Genomic DNA, 21,106 nt, shown 5'->3' on the forward strand with positions numbered 1-21,106 from the left:
CCCAGTGTGGACGGGGCTCGAGCCCCACCTGGCCCTGGCAGGGAGGCCAGTCACCTCCCTGGCCCCGCCCTCTACCCCTCTGTGGGGAGGGTGCCCGCGAGGAGGGGTGGGCGGGGCCCCGGGACGGCTCCTCCAATCCCACGCCGCGTCGCCTCCCCGCTCCCAAGGTTTGAAGCCCCGGGGCGGGGCCTCCGGGTCCTTGTCCGGCCAATCAGCCCCGCCCTCCCCGCAGATGGGCACCTCTGCTCAGCGACTCAGAGTGGGCCTGGCTGGTTGCTGGGCGCCCCGGGAAGTCCCGCCCCTGGGTTTCGCCCGACGGGGCTGTCACTCGCGTCCCACGTTTCCCCTCGCGCCCTCCTCCCGTTCGTTTGTTTGTGGCGCCGCCGCGAGGCCGAGGCTGCGCGGGTGAGTGGGGGGGCGGGGCGAGCTCGCGCCGTACCGCACAGTCACCCCTCCCCCACACAGGGGTCATGGCGGAGGGGGGCAGTTAGCCCCAATAGGGACTGACCCTGACCCTGGGAGTGGGGTGCCCCTAGGGGGAGGTTAGGGGGGTAGGGAGGAATGGGGGGCAGTTTCCCTGAAGGGGGGGTGACCCCGACTGTGAGGGTGGGGGGACTGTGAGGTGGCCCCCATGGGGGAGTGACCCTGGGAGTGGGGTGGTCCTAGGGGGAGGTTAGGGGGGTAGGGAGGAATGGGGGGCAGTTTCCCTGAAGGGGGGTGACCCCGACTGTGAGGGTGGGGGGCAGGTGGCCCCCATGGGGGAGTGACCCTGGGAGTGGGGTGGTCCTAGGGGGAGGTTAGGGGGGTAGGGAGGAATGGGGGGCAGTTTCCCTGAAGGGGGGGGTGACCCCGACTGTGAGGGTGGGGGGACTGTGAGGTGGCCCCCATGGGGGAGTGACCATGGGAGTGGGGTGGTCCTAGGGGGAGGTTAGGGGGGTAGGGAGGAATGGGGGGCAGTTTCCCTGAAGGGGGGGTGACCCCGACTGTGAGGGTGGGGGGCAGGTGGCCCCCATGGGGGAGTGACCCTGGGAGTGGGGTGGTCACAGATGGGCAGGTGGCCTCCCTGCAGGGGGTGACCCTGACTCTTGGGAAGGGCTGGTCATGTGGGCATGGGGGGCAGTCAGCCCCCATGGGGAGTGACTCTGATCCTTGGGGCAGGTTGGTCATGGTGGGGGGATGGGAACAGTTACTCCCCATGGGGAATGTCCCTGGACAGGGATTTCCCGACCTTCCCCCTCCCCTGGCCAGTGTTGCTAATTTAGTCACTTTCCAGCTAGATTGGGGTGGGCAAACTAGGGCCCGTGGGCTGGATCTGGTCCCTCAGGGATTTGGATCCGGCCCGTGGGATTGCCACTGCCTTGGACTCCGGGAAGCGGCCACACCATGTCCCTGGAGCCTATGGGCCGGGGGCGAGGAGAGCTCCGCACGCTGCTCTTGCCTGTGGGTACCTCCCCCAAAGTTCCCATTGGCCAGGAACGGGGTACCGCGGCCAGTGGGAGCTTCGGGGGAGGTACCCACAGGAGAGGGAAGCACACGGAGCTCTGTGCCTCCCTCTCCCTCAGGGGCCACGCAGGGACATGGTGCTGGCTGCTTCCCGGAGTGGCGCGGCAGGGAGCCTGCCCTGGCCTCAGTGCGTGCAGCTGCCACCCCGGAGCCACTTTAGGTAAGCGGCGCTGGGTCAGAGCCTGAACCCACCCTGTACCCCAACTCTATGCCCTGAGCCCCCTGCTGCATCCCGCACCCCTCCTGCACCCCAACCCCCCTGCCTGAGCCCCCTCCTGCACCCTGCATCCCTTCTGCACCTCAACCCCCTGACCTGAGCCCCCTCCTGCATTCCACACACTTCCTGCACCCTAACCCCCTTCCGTGAGCCCCCTCATACACCCCACACCCCTCCTCTGCCCCAACCCCTTGCCCTGAGCCCCTTCCTGCACACTGCACCCCCTCTCACACTCTGTCCCTGCACCCCAACCCCCTGCCCCAGCACGGCAAGTAATCTCCGCACCCAGATGTGGCCCTCGGGCCAAAAAGTTTGCCCACCCCTGAGCTAGATCTAGTTTTTTAAAATTTCTAGTTGGAAAAAAAATTCATTTTGTTGTTTGGAAATTTGAATTGAAGTTGAAACATTAATACACGCTTTAAAAGCATATATATGATAAAATCTTTGTTCTTGGAAATGCTTAATAGGTTTGAAACTATGAGCAAAGAATAGCTGCCTCCCACAGCTGTTTGTTATGACAGTGCTGGCTCATTCATTTCAGAGAGGTTGGCTGACCTAATAATTTCAAATTATGATTTATAAACAACAGTAAATCATCATAAATTCAAATGCTGATGTTTATTGGTGTTTCATGATGTTTAAAATGTGAGGCCAAGAGTTAGCACCGAATTGCCTTGCCAACATTTGAAAACTTGAAACTTACGAAAAGTTGCTTACAGTAACTGGGCAGCCACAGTACGCTTAACTCCTTTATTGAAACTTCATGAAAGTTTATGCATATATATAGAAGGAATTAATATAATTTCTTCTTGGGATGACTAGATTAGTGTGTTTAGGGACTTTGCTCTAGTATGCTAGATTTGTGACTGGGAAACTTATAGAAATATATGTTTCCTATTAGGCAAGGTTTTTAAAATGCCTTATTTGCCAAGGTCATCTCACATTGTCGCTATCTAGAGAGGTCACTATCTCTGGGAGTTTCTGTACTAAACACTTTTATTATAATTTTTCAGAAGTCAATTGAAATTAAATACATTAAAATTTTTTGATATATTTTGCTTTAGAAAGCTAAAACTGTTTGTAATTTGCATTGTCCTAACAAAAATTTAATTTATTAATTATGACAGTCTGTACTCTTATATTCACCCTCTTTACAAGTCTATGATAAATTTTGTACAAAGTATTCCTTGTGAGGTATCACTTGAAAACTCATAATCTGTTGAACTTTATTGTCCTGGTAAAATGTGTGGCAACATTGTATGTAAAGTTATAAAATTCTATTTTATAAGGCATGTTCCAAGTCTGGGGAACCAGCTTCAAACCGGTTCCCCAGAGACAAAAGACTAGCCAACACTTCAGCCAGGTGTCAACAAAATCAGATGGACTATCACCTGGTTAATTGGCCACTCTTTGGCAGGAAGAAAGGACTGAGTGAGAACTTTACATATTGACAGCAAAACAGATGGAAGTTTCTGTCCTCTAGACTCCTGTCACCTGAACCCCAGCTGGAGATGATCTTCAAAGGGAAAAGAGAACTGTAAGAAATGAGGAGAGAAACCCCAAAACACTCCTCCCTTTCTCTTTGCTCACAGCATCAGAAACACCTGAAGGAGCACTGAACTGGGGAGGCGGAGGGAGCTTTGCTGAAAGGATTCTAACCAGCAAGACTGCAAAAGTAGGGGGAAAGCAGTGGACGTGTTATTCCTTGACTTTAGCAAAGCTTTTGACACTGTCTCCCACAGTATCCTTGCCAGGAAGTTAAAGAAGTATGGGCTGGATGAATGGACTACGGGTGGATAGAAAGCTGGCTAGATTGTTGGGCTCAATGGGTAGTGATCATGGCTCCATGTCTGGTTGACAGCTGGTATCAAGCAGAGTGCCCCAAAGGTTGGTCCTGGGGCCGGTTTTGTTCAATATCTTCATTTATGATCTGGAGGATGACGTGGACTGCACCCTCAGCAAGTTTGCAGATGACACTAAACTGGAAGGAGAGGTAGATATGCTGGAGGGTAGGGATATGATACAGAGGGACCTAGACAAGTTAGAGGATTGGGCCAGAAGAAATCTGATGAGGTTCAACAAGGACAAGTGCAGAGTCCTGCACTTAGGATGGAAGAATCCCATGCATTGCTACAGACTAGGGACCGAATGGGACAGAGCTAGGCAGTAGTTCTGCAGAAAAGGACCTAGGGGTTACAGTGGACGAGAAGCTGGATATGAGTCAACAGTGTACCCTTGTTGCCAAGAAGGCTAACGGCATTTTGGACTGTATAAGTAGGGGCATTGCCAGCAGATAGAGGGACGTGATCGTTCCCCTCTATTTGACATTGGGGAGGCCTCATCTGGAGTACTGTGTCCAGTTTTGGGCCCCACACTACAAGAAGGATGTGGAAAAACTGGAAAGCGACCAGCGGAGGGCAACAAAAATGATTAGGGGTCTGGAACACATGACTTATGAAGAGAGGCTGAGGGAACTAGGATTGTTTAGTCTGCGGAAGAGAAGAATGAGGGGGGATTTGATAGCTGCTTTCAACTACCTGAAAGGGGGTTCCGAAGAGGATGGATCTAGACTGTTCTCAGTGGTAGCAGATGCCAGAACAAGGAGCAATGGTCTCAAGTTGCAGTGGGGGAGGTTTAGGTTGGATATTAGGAAAACTTTTTCACTAGGAGGGCGGTGAAGCACTGGAATGCGTTACCTAGGGAGGTGGTGGAATCCCCTTCCTTAGAAGTTTTTATGGTCAGGCTTGACAAAGCCCTGGCTGGGATGATTTAGTTGGGATTGGTCCTGCTCTGGGCAGGGGGTTGGACTAGATGACCTCCTGAGGTCCCTTCCAACCCTGATATTCTATGAAAAGCATGTGGCGAGAAAGACATTGTACTTTGAATTCACTTAGCCTGTTAAGTAAGTTATTTGTTGCATATTGCCTTTTATTTTTTCTAACCAATTTTGACTTTTATGCGTCATTACTTGTAATCACTTATACTCTTTGTTTCTGTGGTTAATAAAAACTTGTTTTGTTTTTGTCTAAACCAGTGTGTTTGTTTGGGAATCTCCACCTGAGATAACAAGGTTTGTGCATATCACTTTCTGTTTATGATATGAGCTTGCATTGTCCAGTAGAGTGCTGGGCAGTACAAGATGCATATTTCTGGGGGGAAGTCTGGGACTGGAGAGTTTGCTGGTGTTCTGCAGTGTAATTCATGAGTGACTGACTATAGCACTCATACTATGTAGCTGAGAGCAAGTTATATGCTGGAGGCTGTGTGTGAACAGACCGGGAGTGGTGGTTCTCACAGTGAAGCAGTGTAAAAGACACCCCAGGTTCAAAATCTGAGGGGAGACAGCTGTTCTACAGTCCAGATTGTACCCTGGGTAATGGTCACATTCTTATCTGTTTTATAAGTTGCCGGTCAAAGTGAAAATGAAAGATAAAACAATTCAACATTTTTTCCATTCAAAGGCCTCAAAAACCAACCAAGATGAAGAACATACCAAGAATCAGGGCTATATCAACATGTCATCTGAAGGTTCAAGTGGCGTATCTACATCTGAACTATCCGAAGCACAGATAAAACTACCTACTGAAGAAACTGTGTCTCCACAACCTGAAGGCAGTTCCCAATGTTTGTCGGTCAAACTTTTTCCATTTATTGAAGTTACAAAAGATGGCATTTCTTGCAAAAAAGCTTACGAAGAAGGAAAGCTTCCCACTGCTACAATTGGTAATACTGGAGGAGCTTGGTTTGCCAGACCGATCAGCAAAGTCAATGCTGATAAACTACATGAAAAGGCTGCAAAACACCAAGCCTCTGTACTGCATCAAGTTTAGAAGTACTTAATGAGGTGTGATGTTATTGATATAATCTGGGACCATTTAGATCATTGTTGCAACCAAGGTCCTGTAGTGGCACCAAATCTTGAATAAAGGGGGTCAAATGAGGTGTCTAAGACAAGGTTATGGTTTGCTGGTTATGATTATGCTGTCTATATGTGTGTATCATTTTGTAGTTAAAGTTAGAATATTGGCTCTATACTGTCTGTATTTCAAACTTGTGCTGTGCTTCTGGGGAACACTCCAGACAAGTTGGTGTCAGCTCTGCCTAGCCTGCTGGATGGCCCATTAAGGACGATCAGCTATACAAGTGACCCACTGAGAGAAGGCAGACACACTTTGTGACTCAGCAAGGTATGCAGGGACATGCCTATGGACAGAACTCTGAGGTTTTTCCATGCCATGTGATGGACAGCTTGTCCTTGGGACAAAGAAAGAGAGACCACATGGCAAGAGACTATAAAAAGCTGCTGCAGCTCCTCCATCTTGTCTTCAGTCCTGCTTCTTATCTCTGGAGGAACTTTGCTACACTGAAGCATTGAACAAAGGACTGATGACCCAACCCAGCTGCGGATGTACTCCAGAGACTTGATTTGAACCTCCAGTTTATTCCATCACTGCTGCAAGCCTGAACCAAGAACTTTGCCATTACTGTATGTAATTGATTCCATTTAACCAATTCTAGCTCTCATCTATATCTTTTTCCTTTTATGAATAAACCTTTAGATTTTAGATTCTAAAGGATTGGCAATAGCATGATTTGTGGGTAAGATTTGATTTGTATATTGACCTGGGTCTGGGGCTTGGTCATTTGGAATTGAGAGAACTTTTTTTTCTTTTACTGGGGTATTGGTTTTCATAACCATTTGTCCCCATAACAAGTGGCACTGGTGGTGATACTGGGAAACTGGGGTGTCTAAGGGAATTGCTTGTGTGACTTGTGGTTAGCCAGTGGGGTAAAACCAAAGTCCTCTGTGTCTGGCTGGTTTGGTTTGCCTTGGTGTGCATAGAAACCCCAACCTTGGGCTGTAACTGCCCTGCTTTAAGCACTTTGTCCTGAATTGGCACTCTCAGTTGGGTCCCACCAGAACCAGCATCGTTACAGTGAGGCCATTAAGAATGCTGAATACACAACACAGTTTGTGGGAATAAACATGGCGGTCGCATCATACTTTCTATTTAAGCAAGAAATACTGCACACTACAAACTGTAGGTCAGTGTTAAGTGCATTGTCACTTGTTAACCCTGAAGTTAGACACTGGTTCTGAACAAGACCGGCAAATGCTCACTATTTTTCTACAAGAAACTCAACTAACTGGTTAGAAGTATGTGATGCAACTGTGAAAGACTCAGCAGTTGAAAAAGTGAAGAATTCTCTTGCAACATTAAAAAAAATTTGCATACATGGCTGATGCAAGTGGGCGTCAAGTATTAAGTCATTGTATACGTTATCTTGATGTCAGTGGTTGGCCAGCAGATGCATTTCTAGATGTTAAGGTTATAGAAGACACATCGGCTGCATCTGTGACAACCCACATCTTAGAAGAGTTAAATGCTTGTAAATTGGACTCCAACAGATGGCTGCTTGTGCATTTGATGGAGCAGCAAACTTCTCTGGAAGACATGGTGGAGTACAAGCTTTGCTCAGAGAGAAGTGTAACCCTAATCTCTCCTATACACACTGCAAAGGCCATCTACTCCAGCTAGCGCTAGTACGAGCTGCAGAATCTTCAAAAGACTTTCAAAAAGCCATAATTGTAATGACTTTGTTATACTCCTTTTTTTTTTTTTCTCTCCAGCAAGAGTCTAAAAAGGGTGAACGTCTTGGAAGAAACAGAAGATGCTCTGGGACTGAAGTTCAAATTAGTCCAAGAGCAAACCCACTGGCTTTTTCATGAGTGATCCTTGGCTGTTGTTTTAAAATTACTGCAACCCTTATTACTGGCTTTGGAAAGTATCTACCAAGAGGGGACAGATCTAAGTAGTGAGGCTGGTGGACTACTTTTGCTACTACGTTCAGGGAAGACCATCGCTATTCTCTCTCTTGTAAGGCTACTGTAGAAACCACTTGGGTCATTGACATCTGCTACAACAGTAGTAGATCTTTGTCCAGCAATAGACGTACAGTTGGATCAATCAGAGAAATATCCATTGAAAATGTACTGGAAGAAGCAAAGACTTCAATCCAGAAGTGGACTAATGACTCTTCCTTAAGTGAAGAGGACAAGAAGTGTTTGTTAAGCTAGCTGAAAAAGTACATTGACTTGATTCTTACAAATCTACAACAGCGACGTCTGGATTCTACTCAACCTCTGTGTAGATTTTACAGATCCCTGTCTTATAAAACACCGACAATTGAGTGGAGTGAGGCACTGCCAGCAATGGAGCTGCCATGTGCTCAGGACAGAATAGAGAATTTAAATGCAGAGTGGAATGTCATGCAACGAATGAATGAAGATTTGACTTCAGCTTCTTTTTTATCATCACTAGTGGCTCTACCCGATCTTTGTGCTATGTTTCCTGGGATGAAAGAAGTAGGAATTTGTTTCTTGCTACTCCCAGTCACAACAGCTACAGTTGAGCGTTCTTTTTCATCATTTAATAGGATTTGGTGTTATGAAAGAAGTTGCCTTCTGCCTGATCATGTGAATGAACTAATGAGCATATCAACTGAAGGACTGGAAGTACTGAACACATGAGAAGCCACCAAAGATGAACGCACTGCATTTGAGAAGTTCATTAACAGAGCTGTGCAAAATTACAACAAGAAATCAAGAAGGATGTAGATGTAGTGCTTCACAAAAAGGCTTGAATAGCTAATTTCATTTGTGTGATGATTTTAAAATGAGTTAAATCTAATAAAATGCTTGTGGAACATTTTTCAGTTTTTACTATGGTGCCATACAGCCCACCTTTGTCCTCGTGGTCTCGCCCCTTGGCTCTCACCCCTCTGTAAATTTCAATCACGCCCTCTAATTTCAATTCCTGGGGAAAACACAATGTGGGGTGATCATCGGGAGAAGGGAGACAGTTAGCCCTCATGCGGGGGAGGGGGGAATGCTTGATTCTTCCCCACAGCTGGGTGGGGGCAGAGGGATACATAGTTATCCTGGTGGGGAGTGACCCCCTACCACCTCCCCCTGCCACACACACAGGGGTAGATTGTCCATGCTTTGAAGTAGCCACTGACATGGAGTGCAGGGAGGCTATAATTTCTGACAGGTGAGGACCCCCCCACATATTAGGAAGATCCAGATTACTAGCCATCTATCTTGCTGCAGGCAGGGTTGGACCCGTTTTAATTCCCACTTGCCAAAATCTGTTCCTCATTGCCAGTAACTATTTTTTGGCAAATTAGTGACATTTTCGTGGTTCTCTGTCTTGTCCCAGCTGGTGGGTGTTTTTATGTTTGATTGGGAATATTCACGGAGATTGCTCAGGACAGTTTTAACCACATAGATTTGTACTGTATTGCAGCCACAACATGCTTTGATCCCAACAGTCCTGATGATCTCATAATTGGTTACTCAGCATGGTTGATTATTTTGAACGTGTGTTGTACATGAGCTGGCTTATGAGATGGTTTGGTCAGTTTTTAGTTATATAATCATAGAAATGTAGGTCTGGAAGGAACCTCAAGAGGTTATCTAGCCCAGTGGTTCTCAATGTTTTTGAGCTCAGGACCCATTTGTAAATGTTTATGGTCCATTGTAACCCAGTAAATAGTCTAGGGATGGAGGCCTTGGGGTGGTTTGGGTCAGATCCTACATGGCACTCATCCCACAGTGCTGGCTCCTGCAGCTCCTGTGCTGTGGGGCTGGCTGGGCTTGGCTCTTTGGTCTGGGCGTTGCAACCACAATTTGTGTGAGTGGAGTTGTGACCTGGCTCATGGGGTTACAGTGCCACTCGCTCAAATTTGGCCTACCCAGACTCCCGTCGTCATGATGCCTGGGCCAAACCTGAGTGCTGCTGGGACCCCAGAGGCTGCAGTGCCTGGAGCAGGGAGGCAAGCCCAGCCAGCCCCGTGGGACAGGAGCTGTCACTTGACCATTTGAAACGCTCTGATGACCCAATTTTGGGTACCGACCCATGGGTTGAGAAACCCTAATCTAGCCCATCTTCCTGCCCACCCTGCCCTGTTGAGGAAGGATTAATAAAAAAAGATCAAAATTCCATGCTTTAGCCAAGATCTATACCTGGGATAAAGCATATTTTTGTTTTAACCTGGTTAGTACAGTTTAATAATATTACCTAGCTTTTATCTAGCACTTTTCATCACTAGATCTCAAAGTGCTCTACGAAAGAGGTCAGTGTCGTTACTGCCATTTTTACAGAGGAGAAAACTGAGGCACAGAGGTGTGAAGTGACGTGCCCAAGGTCATGCAGCAGACCAGTGGCAGAACTGGGACTAGAATTCAGGTCTCTGGAATCCCAGCCCATTGCTTTATCCATTCTGGTGGACCAAGTCATCTTACTACCTGGTTGGGCTACATGAGGGTGTATAAAATTTGGTTCTTGCTGCCATAGAGACGAGATGTTTTTAAAGAATTCCAAGGATCGTTGTTGTTTTTCGTAGCTCTGTGTCACTCTCAACAGAATAGCTTCTAATATTAAAGGCTAAGTGACGGCTGTTGATGAATATTTAATGGCTGCTTCCAATGACCGTCGTCCTTGCGCAACTGATGTTTGACTTTTTATTGTGAAAGGCAGTACCATATCTACAGTATGAAAGGTGCTAGCTATAAGGTGCTAATTCTTCTTACAATATTTCAGCACGATGCAAAGAACTTCACGACTGAAGAGAGAGCTGCATCTGTTGACCACAGAGCCTCCCCCAGGCATTATGTTCTGGCAAAACAAAAACCGGATGGATGATCTACGAGCCCGTATGTATTATCATCATGGTTTGGGGGTTTTTTTGTTTTTGGTAGGTGTTTCACCAAAATTCTCTCTGCTATGGTAATGTTTACTGGGCAGTGTCTTGGCAAAGCCTCCTGGTGACACATTCACAGGAGTGAATATTTTGTCTGTACGTAGCAATTTGGGGATGAAATTAACCCCAGTCCATGAAATTTTTGTTTGATTCTTGTCCGCTCTTCTTTTTTTTTCTTTTGGAATTCCCCTCTTTATGTTCCCTATTGATTGGATCTCTGGTCATGTGGCTAGGAAGTGTGGACTCGGGGGAGTAGTTAAGGAAACAGCCACACTGTGGTATGCTCCCTTTTAAGTTCTTAGGGACTTATGGTTCTTCAAGTGACATGAGTTACTGTTGCTAGAAGTAGCCGTAACCCTCCTCTCCTGGCTTTTCAACACCACTGAAGGAATCTGTGAATGTAGGGGGTTGGATGTGCTTTGCTAACAAGGTTTTATAGATGGCTTGGAGACTCTGGTTTCCTACTACGAGGAAGGCCAGGCACCTACAGAGTTTTTCCTCCATAACTCGGCCTTTGGCCCTTTAGATTAACTCCATTTCAGGCACTGACTTCCAGAAGAAACGATACAGGGGAGCACTATTGAAGATTATGGCCCTGTAATCCTAAACGTTAGCTTTGCCACCTTAATGGAAGAGACTGCTTGGGTCTCTAGGCCAATTCTCAGTCCTCGTTCTAGGGCTGAACATTAATTCAACAGCTTTTTCAACTAGTGGCTGAAGTTCACTATAGTTATTGTATCATGCTCACAGTCTGAACTTGAGAAATTTTCTCTCCTTCAGAAGTTGAAATTGGCCATGACTCCTGAAGTATGAGAAGGGAGCAAGTATCCAGGCTTTGCTTGGGTGTAAAGATAGAAAGGTCAGCCACACGGAAGGAATTAGTGAGACAACATAACATACTCTTTCTTCACTGTGCAGAGCACTTGCTCAGCCGAGCTCCAGCAATATGATTTTTGTCAGTGATGCGGTTCCAGCCTGTAACAGTCCCATGCCTTTTTTTTTTTTGCTTCCAGAATTAGATATCTAATGATTGTTTAGCCCCCCCCCCCCAGTTCCCACTTAAAACATAGGGGTTATTGACCTTATTGCACAGCAAGGTAGAACAAAACGTTTAGTGACGAGGTGGCAGCGATCACTTCTGTTGGCAGATCCAGACATTGCTACACTTAGAAACGGTGTGATGGGAATGCACGACTGTAGCAGAAGCATGATGGGAGTGTGTGTTGGGAGGGGGACACTTACTCATTTTGAATGTAATAGTTGTCTAATTTTTTTCTTTAAGAAATTTTGGGTGGTGCAAACACGCCATATGATAAAGGAGTTTTCAACTTGGAAGTAGTTGTTCCTGAAAGGTAACTAAATCACAACATCTAGGAAGGTGGGCAGAGGGGGGAACACACCTAGTAAGAAGGATGTTTATTTTTACCTTCCTGTCAAACATGTCAGTTTGTGTGAGATACGAAGAGGTGGTATCCTGTATATTAGGAGGATTGGAGCAGTGGGCATAAAGTATAATAGTTTGGTTCTTTGCCTTCAGTCTCCCTGTTTGTGATATTATCAATCAGTTTTTAGGTAAGAGATTTTATTAATGTACTTATTTATTTGTAATAGGAAGATTTCACTTTCAAACTCCCAAGGTGTGTAACAATGCACAAAAAAAATCTAGAAATACTTTGTCAGGATCCTTAAATTATTTTGATGCCTTTAAATATTTTTGAAAGGAAAAAAAAAGGACCTGTATGGTGCATAAGTAATCTGAGGCAATGAGAAGTTAGCTTCTCAGCAAAAGGGAATTTAATGCCGTGCAAAGGACAGAAACCAAACTGAAAACAGTCAAGGCCATTGTGTTAGAGGGCATGGCCAGAGATGGAGCTGTTTTCTCCAAAAACTTGCTAAGGAGAAGATGGTTGGAATTTGCAGGTGGCTGGGGAGAGGACACTATAGTGTTGTTTGTGGCAAATGGAATGCTAATGGAACTGAAAATTCAATTTACCGGTAGATTATATTTTAAATGAAATCTGTTCCTTTAACACCTTTTCTTTAAAGATATCCATTTGAACCCCCGAAGATTCGCTTTCTGACACCCATCTACCATCCCAACATTGACTCTGCTGGAAGGATTTGCCTGGATGTTCTCCGATTACCACCCAAAGTAAGGCAGTGTTACTCTAGTGGGGATCAACAAGGTTACAGATGATGCTAAACTCCCCTATTGTCCCGGCTGTAAAAAGCGTCACTGATATTTAATATTGGCTCTTGTTTACATGGATACTCATGATACAGGTGACTATATAATGCATGCCATTGGTTACTCACTAAGACCTATTTTTCTTTGCTTTTTTTAATGCTTTAAGGGCTGGGATTTTCAAATGGACCTATGAGTCAGGTGCCCCTCTGAAAATCATAGACTCATAGAATATCAGGGTTGGAAGGGACCTCAGGAGGTCATCTAGTCCAACCCCCTGCTCAAAGCAGGACCAATCCCCAACTAAATCATCCCAGCCAGGGCTTTGTCAAGCTTGACCTTAAAAATATCTAAGGAAGGAAATTCCACCACCTCCCTAGGTAACGCATTCCAGTGTTTCACCACCCTCCTAGTGAAAAAGTTTTTACTAACATCCAACCTAAACCTCCCCCACTGCAACTTGAGACCATTACTCCTTGTTCTGTCATCAGCTACCACTGAGAACAGTCTAGATCCATCCTCTTTGGAACCCCCTTTCAGGTAGTTGAAAGCAGCTATCAAATCCCCCCCTCATTCTTCTCTTCCACAGACTAAACAATCCCAGTTCCCTCAGCCTCTCCTCAGAAGTCATGTGTTCCAGTTCCCTCATCATTTTTGTTGTCCTCCACTGGACTCTTTCCAATTTTTCCACATCCTTCTTGTAGTGTGGGGCCCAAAACTGGACACAGTACTCCAGATGAGGCCTCACCGATGTCGAATAGAGGGGAATGATCACGTCCCTCGATCTGCTGGCAATGCCCCTATATATACATCCCAAAATGCCATTGGCCTTCTTGGCAACAAGGGCACACTGTTGACTCATATCCAGCTTCTCGTCCACTGTAACCCATAGGTCCTTTTCTGCAGAACTGCTGCCTAGTCTGTCCCTAGTCTGTAGCGGTGCATGGGATTCTTCCATCCTAAGTGCAGGACTCTGCACTTGTCCTTGTTGAACCTCATCAGATTTCTTTTGGCCCAATCCTCTAATTTGTCTAGGGCCCTCTGTATCCTATCCCTACCCTCCAGCGTATCTACCCCTCCTTCCAGTTTAGTGTCATCTGCAAACTTGCTGAGAGTGCAATCCACACCATCCTCCAGATCATTTATGAAGATATTGAACAAAACCGGCCGGAGGGCCGACCCTTGGGGCACTCCACTTGATACCGGCTGCCAACTAGACATGAAGCCATTGATCACTACCCATTGAGACGGACAATCTAGCCAACTTTCTATCTACCTTATAGTCCCTTCATCCAGCCCATACTTCTTTAACTTGCTGGCAAGAATACTGTGGGAGACCGTGTCAAAAATCACAGCCTGGATCCTGATACAATACAGATGTAGATGACAGATGACACTGCGGGTCAGTGTCAATTAAGTTGGAGTGAGATCTCCTCTGTGTCACTAGAATTGCTCTCTTGAAATGGCCCAAATAGAAGCTCCAGGGCTAATTGGTCTGAGCTCTGTGCCTCTGTCTGTCTGATAAAGGAAGTTAGCACTGTAGCTGTGGTGAATCAAAAGACTGAGAGCCAGTTTGGTCCTGGAATGTTTTTCTCCTTTGTAGGAGAGGCCATAACCTTATTGGTTTGAGATCCACTAATCTGGCATCAGATGTCTTCCCTGCTTTATAAGCTGACCACCTGGTGGTAACCACGTTATGTACTGCATTGAGGTCTGGAAACTGCAGAGGAAAACTTGTTTTCTGTATGTCAACTAATGATCAGACTTCTCCCTGTTAAGCTCTGTTTTTATTGTTCTGTTTCTGTGAAGGGTGCATGGAGGCCGTCCCTGAATATCTCCACATTGCTGACCTCCATACAGCTTCTGATGAGCGAGCCTAACCCCGATGACCCCCTTATGGCAGACATAGTATGTACTCTTCTTTTGTTCCCTTGGTACAAATGCGGGAGCATGCAAGTTAGCGCAGAGACTATATGGTACTTGTGCTCACTCTTCTATATAGGGAACTAAGAGTGTTTGCAGGTGCTTGATTAAGTGTCTACCCTCCTTGTCTCTTGCTTTATTATTTCTAGTCCTCGGAGTATAAATACAACAAGGAAGTGTTCATCAGAAATGCCAAACAATGGACTGAGAAGTATGCAAGCCAGCAAAATAGGGTAAGAAATGTACCATGCCTTGACTCTGCTACAAAGGAATTGAGTGTAGGCTAATCTTCACATGTATAATCTTGCTAGTCCTCAGGGAGTAATGTGAGTGATGCAGTTATAGGCATGATTTTCAATGCTGTTCTTTTTTTCTTGCCTCTAACCCACTGACCCCAGTGCATTTTTGGATGTCTATTTCAGGTTCCAATTCCAGTATTTTTTTATTGGGAGTGGATTGCCTGTCTTCATAGAATTGAGTTCCTGGGTTGCCAGGGCTGTGATTGTGCCATAATGTGAACTCTCTGAATTTAACTTCGCTCTTTCAGAAATTTTTGTTAATTCTGTTTAGGTAAACTTTACTTTGTTTCCCTGCCCACGTTGTCATAGCTAGAGATTCCTGTGTAAGTGGCCTCGTATACGCTTAAAGTTTTGCCAGTATAACTAGTGTAGACACGGCTTATACCAGCAAAAGGACTTTTTTGCTGATATAACTGCAGCTAGGTGTACACTATAGACTGCTACTCGGATAACTATGTCAGTTGGGGTGTGAAGAGGCGTGTGTGATCCCTGAGTGACGGAGCTGTGCTGGCAGAAGCCCTACTGTAGATGCAGGTATTCCAGCAAAGCTGCTCTTCTACCAGTATAGTTTTTGTCATTTGTGATGGCGTTGGAGTGGTGGTTTTACCATATATGTAGACCATATTCTGCTGGTGTAGCTGTGTCCACACTAAGTGTGCTTTCTTGGTATGGTATATTGATATTCTTGTACCAGTAAAGTGCTCCTAGTGTAGGCATAGCTTGTGTCTACACTAGGGCTCTTTGCTGGTTATAAAAGCGTTCATTTAAAAAAATCACACCCATAACTGACATTTATTATGCTGGCAACATTTCTAGAGTTTACCTGACCTGTGTCTCAGGTGTGTCCTTCCACTTCCTGTGTCTGCTCTGCATGGACTTACGAAAAGTGTCCTGCGATATTTTTAAGAGTTGGGATCTGCCCCAATGTCCTTGGTCAAAATGTCCCTTCCTATTGTACTTGGTGCTGGCTTTCTGTTTGTGTAATATAAATATACAGTTATATTTGGGAAATGTGAGGTCATATGCAGATTATAGAAGGGGATTATGTCCTTTTAACATGGGGATTGCTCATGACATCTGTCACAGAGTGGCTAGCCCCTGTAACTGAGTAGGTCCAGCTCCCCTATGCCAGAGCAGGTGCTCCCAGCTGAGCCCAGTAAGGGGGCAGAGTTGCACCTGACGCTATAGAGGGAGTTCCACTGAAGGGCTGGCTATGAGAAGGACCTGGCTGATGGAGAGTGAGACAGGAAATTGCAGGAGGCAGGACTGCCAGAATCCCTGTCGAGGGAAGGTATTGAAAGCCTGAGATTCAAAGGATGAGCTGAGAAAATGTTTTTGTTGGTTTGTTTAAGTTTGGGTGTGGCACAGTGTTTTGGCAAGCTGGGGAGAAGCTAGGCACTATGTGTACACACTGAACTGAGGGTCCCTGCCGCAAAGACTTTGCAGTCTGAGTATATATAATGAGAGACAGTGGCTGGATACAAAAATATATGGGGGAGCACAACAAAGTAGTGCCATGATTCTGATTAGAGTAGAAAGCAGAGGACAGACACACCAGCTGCCTAGCCAATGTTACGTGTTTTGTAAGCATTACAAATGTTCTAACCCTATATACAGAGGCGTAGAAGGTGCTGGTCACTCCTCTCTGTGGTTTTAGCATGTGGATAAAACATATAGGGCCTGCTATTCAACCCCTTTCCTTATGTGTAGCTTCTGAAGATGGAGCTAGACATTTTAGATCTCCAACAAATTTATACTAGTCATAATGGACTATGCCTCTAGCTGCCCCAGTGCTGTGGTGACACTCAATGGGGGCAAGGGAGTGGGCTGTCAATGCACTGAAGACTTTCTGCAAGGTGGGTTTCCTTAGTATCGTGTTTGTTTGGGAGAGATCTCTTGTGCTGAAGTGTATTAGTGAAAGGATGAGATGATATAACTAGCCATCTTTCTGCACCCTCACCTGATGGAATGTCATGGTCAGGAGACTTCCCAGAACTCCTTTGGCAACATTAAAAACATTTTCAGATAAAGTATTTACCTGAAGTCCTATTAGCCACCTTAAGCCACCCTAAACGTCGGCTCAGCAGGAGTTCCCTGGGATTTTACTCTTTGAGCAAGCTCCTGTATGTGTACAAGGTTGAGGCCCTCCTAGACCTAGAGTGAAAGGAGTGAGGATAACAGGTCTGTCATAGTGGCGATGGATGAGAAACTGCCTCTTGCACAACATGAGACAAATGGTTGTAGGTGCAGAGTGCTAGGGCAAGTTTATAGAGATGAGGTCTCTTGAGGCAGAACAACATGCAGCCAGCCACTGCCCGTTTCCACATGCTCAGCAAAGAGACTGTTTTAGTATTCTCCCCTGGACACAGTGGGAGGGAGTGGGAGGTTGTGGTGGAAGAGATGCTCTAACTTCTCACCATATCAACTACAGAGAGATCGAAGAGGGCTCCTCAGGGTCTGAGTTTTCCATTGTCCTGTACCTTGTGCTGTCACGTAGGCCAGTGTAAAGTGCTCAGATGGCAGTGTTACTCACTTTGTGCTGCCGTGAATGACTGCACCAGGTGCTGGGCTGTGGAGAATCAGGTCCTAGATGTGTGGAGGAGAGGGAAAAGCAGGGACCCTGTTACTACCCCCCACAACCAGCTGCTAGGATGGATCGTGACTCAGAACTCTTCATAGTGCTTGATCAGAGAAGTGCAGCAACTGTGGAATAGCTTCTGTTTATTGACCCTTCAACTAAAATGGTTTTAACAAAGGAGTCAAAGGCAGCCTGCAGCCTCAGTTGCTTAGTGTTTCCTTTTTCCACTCAAATATCCAGCAAGCTGTAGAGGAAACAACTAGAATTGTTTTGCAGTTGTAACAGTAGGAGGCACCTGCACCCATGACAATTGTCTGACTTCTGGAAAATAGCTGGGCAGTCTCGTTCCCCAGACTAATGAAAGTTGTTGGTGCTTGTTGTCCAACTTCCCTTCTTCCTGGATAACGCACTTGCCTTGTTCCTCCAGTAGGTGGGGTATTTGGTTTTGTATTCTCTCGGCTTCTTGTGGCAAAGGGGAGACAAATGGGGCCTGATGTCTGACAAATGGGGCCTGATGCTCTGTGCCTGCCCCTGGAATCACTACTTCCACCAGCCCCTGTTCTACTTGGGCCCTGTGCTCAGCTAATCCTGCCATTCCGTCACATTCCCTTTTTGTCTTTCTCCCCCAAGCACCTCTATGGGCACCCTGTACACCCCAAACATGCTCCCTGATCCTGCGTGCCATGGAGCCATTCTGCTATCCTAACACCCCATTTCTTTTGATGATCTCCCCTAACCTGACCACTCTCCTCCCTTAAATTAGTAATTTACATCACATTTTAAAACTATGGGGAACTAACTCTATATAAACAATCAGCCTTGTGACATTACTTTGTGTAAGCCTTGTCCTCCCCATCTGCATCCTTGAGCATTGTCTGTCCCAAAGTCCTGTCTGACTTAAACTGTAAGCTCTTTATGCAGGGATTGTTTTTTTCATTTGAAAGGTCTGTCTCCTATGCATACAGGTCTTGCTTTTGTGCCTGGCACGTCCATTGCAATGTAACTGTCACGGGAGACCGTGAATGGTGCAGGGTAAGGAGATCCCTTGGGTAACAGTCTCTCAGCCCCATAGATAAGAGCAGTTAAAGTATTACTAGAGTGCACACTTGAAGACTGCCTCAACCCCTATCTCAAGGCAAAGGCAAGCAACCAGTTGGGAGGGGGATTGGGAGGAAGGTATAAAACACTAAAAGGCCAAAGAAATGCCTGTCCCTGACCATAGCACCCCTTCACTCCTTACCCCTTCCATGGGGTACAAAAGAGATGGGATGAAGACCCCCAACCCCCCAAAACAGAACATGACCATAAATTGTAAGGGGTGGGACTATGGGCGTGCATCTCAGGTCTAATTATGCCTGCTGAGGAGGGCTGGGACAGGACAGAGGGAAACAAGGCTCTGCGACGTTAGAGTTATGGGACACATGCTTGCTGGAAACTAACCCCAATAAACATTGCATTGCCTGCACTTTGGATTTCTGATCTTCTGCTTTCTGTCTGCGAGACAAGAATCAAGGGAGAGGGTGAAGGGAAAGCCCTCTAACGCTGTAGACAACGGCTTCTTTCACTATGCAAACCTGATTTGTTCCCTGAACACTGTCCATCTTGTGCACTGAATGAGATGGGAGTCCTCAGGAAAAATAGTATGTTATCATGTAAAAGCAGCAAAGAGTCCTGTGGCACCTTATAGACTAACAGACCTATTGGAGCATAAGCTTTCGTGGGTGAATACCCACTTCGTCAGATGCATGTACTGGAAATTTCCATGTGTATGTGATCATGTAATTAAAGGGGAGGAGGGGAACTTAGGATAGGTCTACACTAGAAAGTTAGATTGACCCAGCTATGTCACTCAGGGATGTGAAAAATTCACACCTCTGAGAGACGTAGTTAAGGTGGCGTAATCGCCAGGGTAGACAGTGCTAGGTTGACAAAATAATTCTTCTATCCACCTAGCTACAGCCTCCCAGAGAGGTGAATTTACTACAGTGACAGAAGAACCCGTTCCATCACTGTAGCAAGTCTCCACACTACAGCTACGCCACTGTAGCATTTCTAGTGTAGACGTAACCTTGTTATGGCTGTGGGGGGGAAACAACCTTGAAAATGTGACCCAAGTGTGGCCATCTGCCTGAGTGAGAAACAAATAGGTCTCAAATGTGAGCTGCCCCATTTGTCTCATGGGTGATGACCCAGATGCCAGTGATGGTACTTTAAATGAAGACCTAGTTAACTGGGGCTGGTTGACATTTTCATAGGAATATGTTTTTTTGGCACATTTCTTGATTATTTTTTTTAATGAAAATTTCAAAACTATTTAATTGAAATTTTTCATTTTGGTTTTTGAAAACCAATTTTTTGAATTTTTTTGATATTTTTCTTTTCTATCTTTTGTTTGCAATTAAATGTAGTAGAATGAATGTCTAGGGTTTGATTTCTCCCTCCCTTCCCCCCCGCCCCCCAAACTTTTTCCATTTTTTCCTTCACTCTAACTCTTCAGACTTCCTGAATTTTGGGAAAGTTCCAGAGTGGCAGAAGGAAACGTAAGAGTGGATGGGACCTCCTGGCTCATCAAGTCCAGTCCCTGCTATCACAGGCAACCCCATCAAATAACGTAGGTCATAAATTTATCAGACTCTGTCTTAACATTAGCTAGGAGCAATGCGGGTGAAGAACCTTTTGGGAGGCTGTTCCAGAACTCACTTCTCTGATGGCTAGAAACCTTCTAATTTTCAGCCTAAATTGGTCAATTAGGGTTGGATTTGCATACCGTAGTCTGAAGTGCTTTGAGATATTTCCCCCCACACACTGTGGTATAAATGTGTAAGTCTGGCAGTAATTTTCTAAGAGGAAGTGCTAGTGTGTCTCCAGGAAGCGCACACTCCTTCTAGGGCAGACTTGATCTTCCAAACTGACTGTGAATGTTACAGAAAAGAAAGGTAACCTTTGTTTGAATCATTTGTGTCTCTTATGTACCAGGCTTCCAAAACTCCAGATGAGGAAGTGACCCAATGTGAAGCTAGCACTCCCAAAGAATCTGCCATCTCCCAGAAAAGGAAAGGAAATGATATGAGCAGGAAGGGGAAAAAATCCTGCCTCGATTCATAGAGGTTTTCTGTGTAAATAAACATTTTTATGAATGCGTAACAATGGCAGGTTTCACTTGTCTCCTGCTTGACCTAATACTTGCGATGGCAGGGGGTTTGTTTTCAAATTAAAGTTTTTTTTAATTTTATTTCAGTAGCATTACATGTTTTGTATTCTTGTTTGTCTTGCATTGTTTGTGCCTAAGTATTGTGAAGGAAGGCAGAATTGGGAATAATAAATCAGTCTTATATGTATTAGAGTTCTCTTGTGATGATGGTTATTGTGTGAATGAGAAATTGCTTAACATTGCCCATGGACAGTATATGGCCAGTCTGGCTTTTTTGTTTTTGTGGTTGATGACAGAGTAGAAATTGGAGCACATAATTAAAGGATGTATTTGAATTTGTAAGTAATATTTTGGTGTTTCCCGCCACAATTGAGACATCAGCACACCTGCCTGTAGCAGACACTTCGGTTTCCCTTGTTGGAGTAATAATAGTCAATGATACGTGAGTGTGGACATATTGTATACTCTGTATCTCACCCTTTCC

The 21,106-nt window shown here is 45.7% G+C and overlaps 1 protein-coding gene across 3 annotated transcripts in view; it reads left to right on the plus strand.

The window, feature by feature from the left end:
- UBE2T (ubiquitin conjugating enzyme E2 T) overlaps positions 1-20,905 on the plus strand; it is a 59,165-nt gene extending 38,260 nt beyond the window's left edge. For 2 of the 3 annotated variants that reach the window (XM_084611355.1, XM_084611354.1), the window contains exons 2-7: positions 10,327-10,439; positions 11,769-11,838; positions 12,533-12,638; positions 14,481-14,579; positions 14,744-14,827; positions 20,448-20,905. In XM_084611355.1, coding sequence (XP_084467481.1) covers positions 10,331-10,439; positions 11,769-11,838; positions 12,533-12,638; positions 14,481-14,579; positions 14,744-14,827; positions 20,448-20,576 — 597 coding nt within the window. In that variant the 5' untranslated portion in view covers positions 10,327-10,330 and the 3' untranslated portion in view covers positions 20,577-20,905. Of the gene's footprint in view, positions 1-261; positions 406-10,326; positions 10,440-11,768; positions 11,839-12,532; positions 12,639-14,480; positions 14,580-14,743; positions 14,828-20,447 lie in introns of those variants that run through there. The other variant, XM_084611353.1, reaches the window with a different exon arrangement.
- The last annotated feature ends 201 nt before the right edge of the window (positions 20,906-21,106 follow it).

Source organism: Lepidochelys olivacea (assembly GCF_965140295.1).
Source record: "Lepidochelys olivacea isolate rLepOli2 genome assembly, chromosome: 21".
Taxonomy (NCBI): Eukaryota; Metazoa; Chordata; order Testudines; family Cheloniidae; genus Lepidochelys; species Lepidochelys olivacea.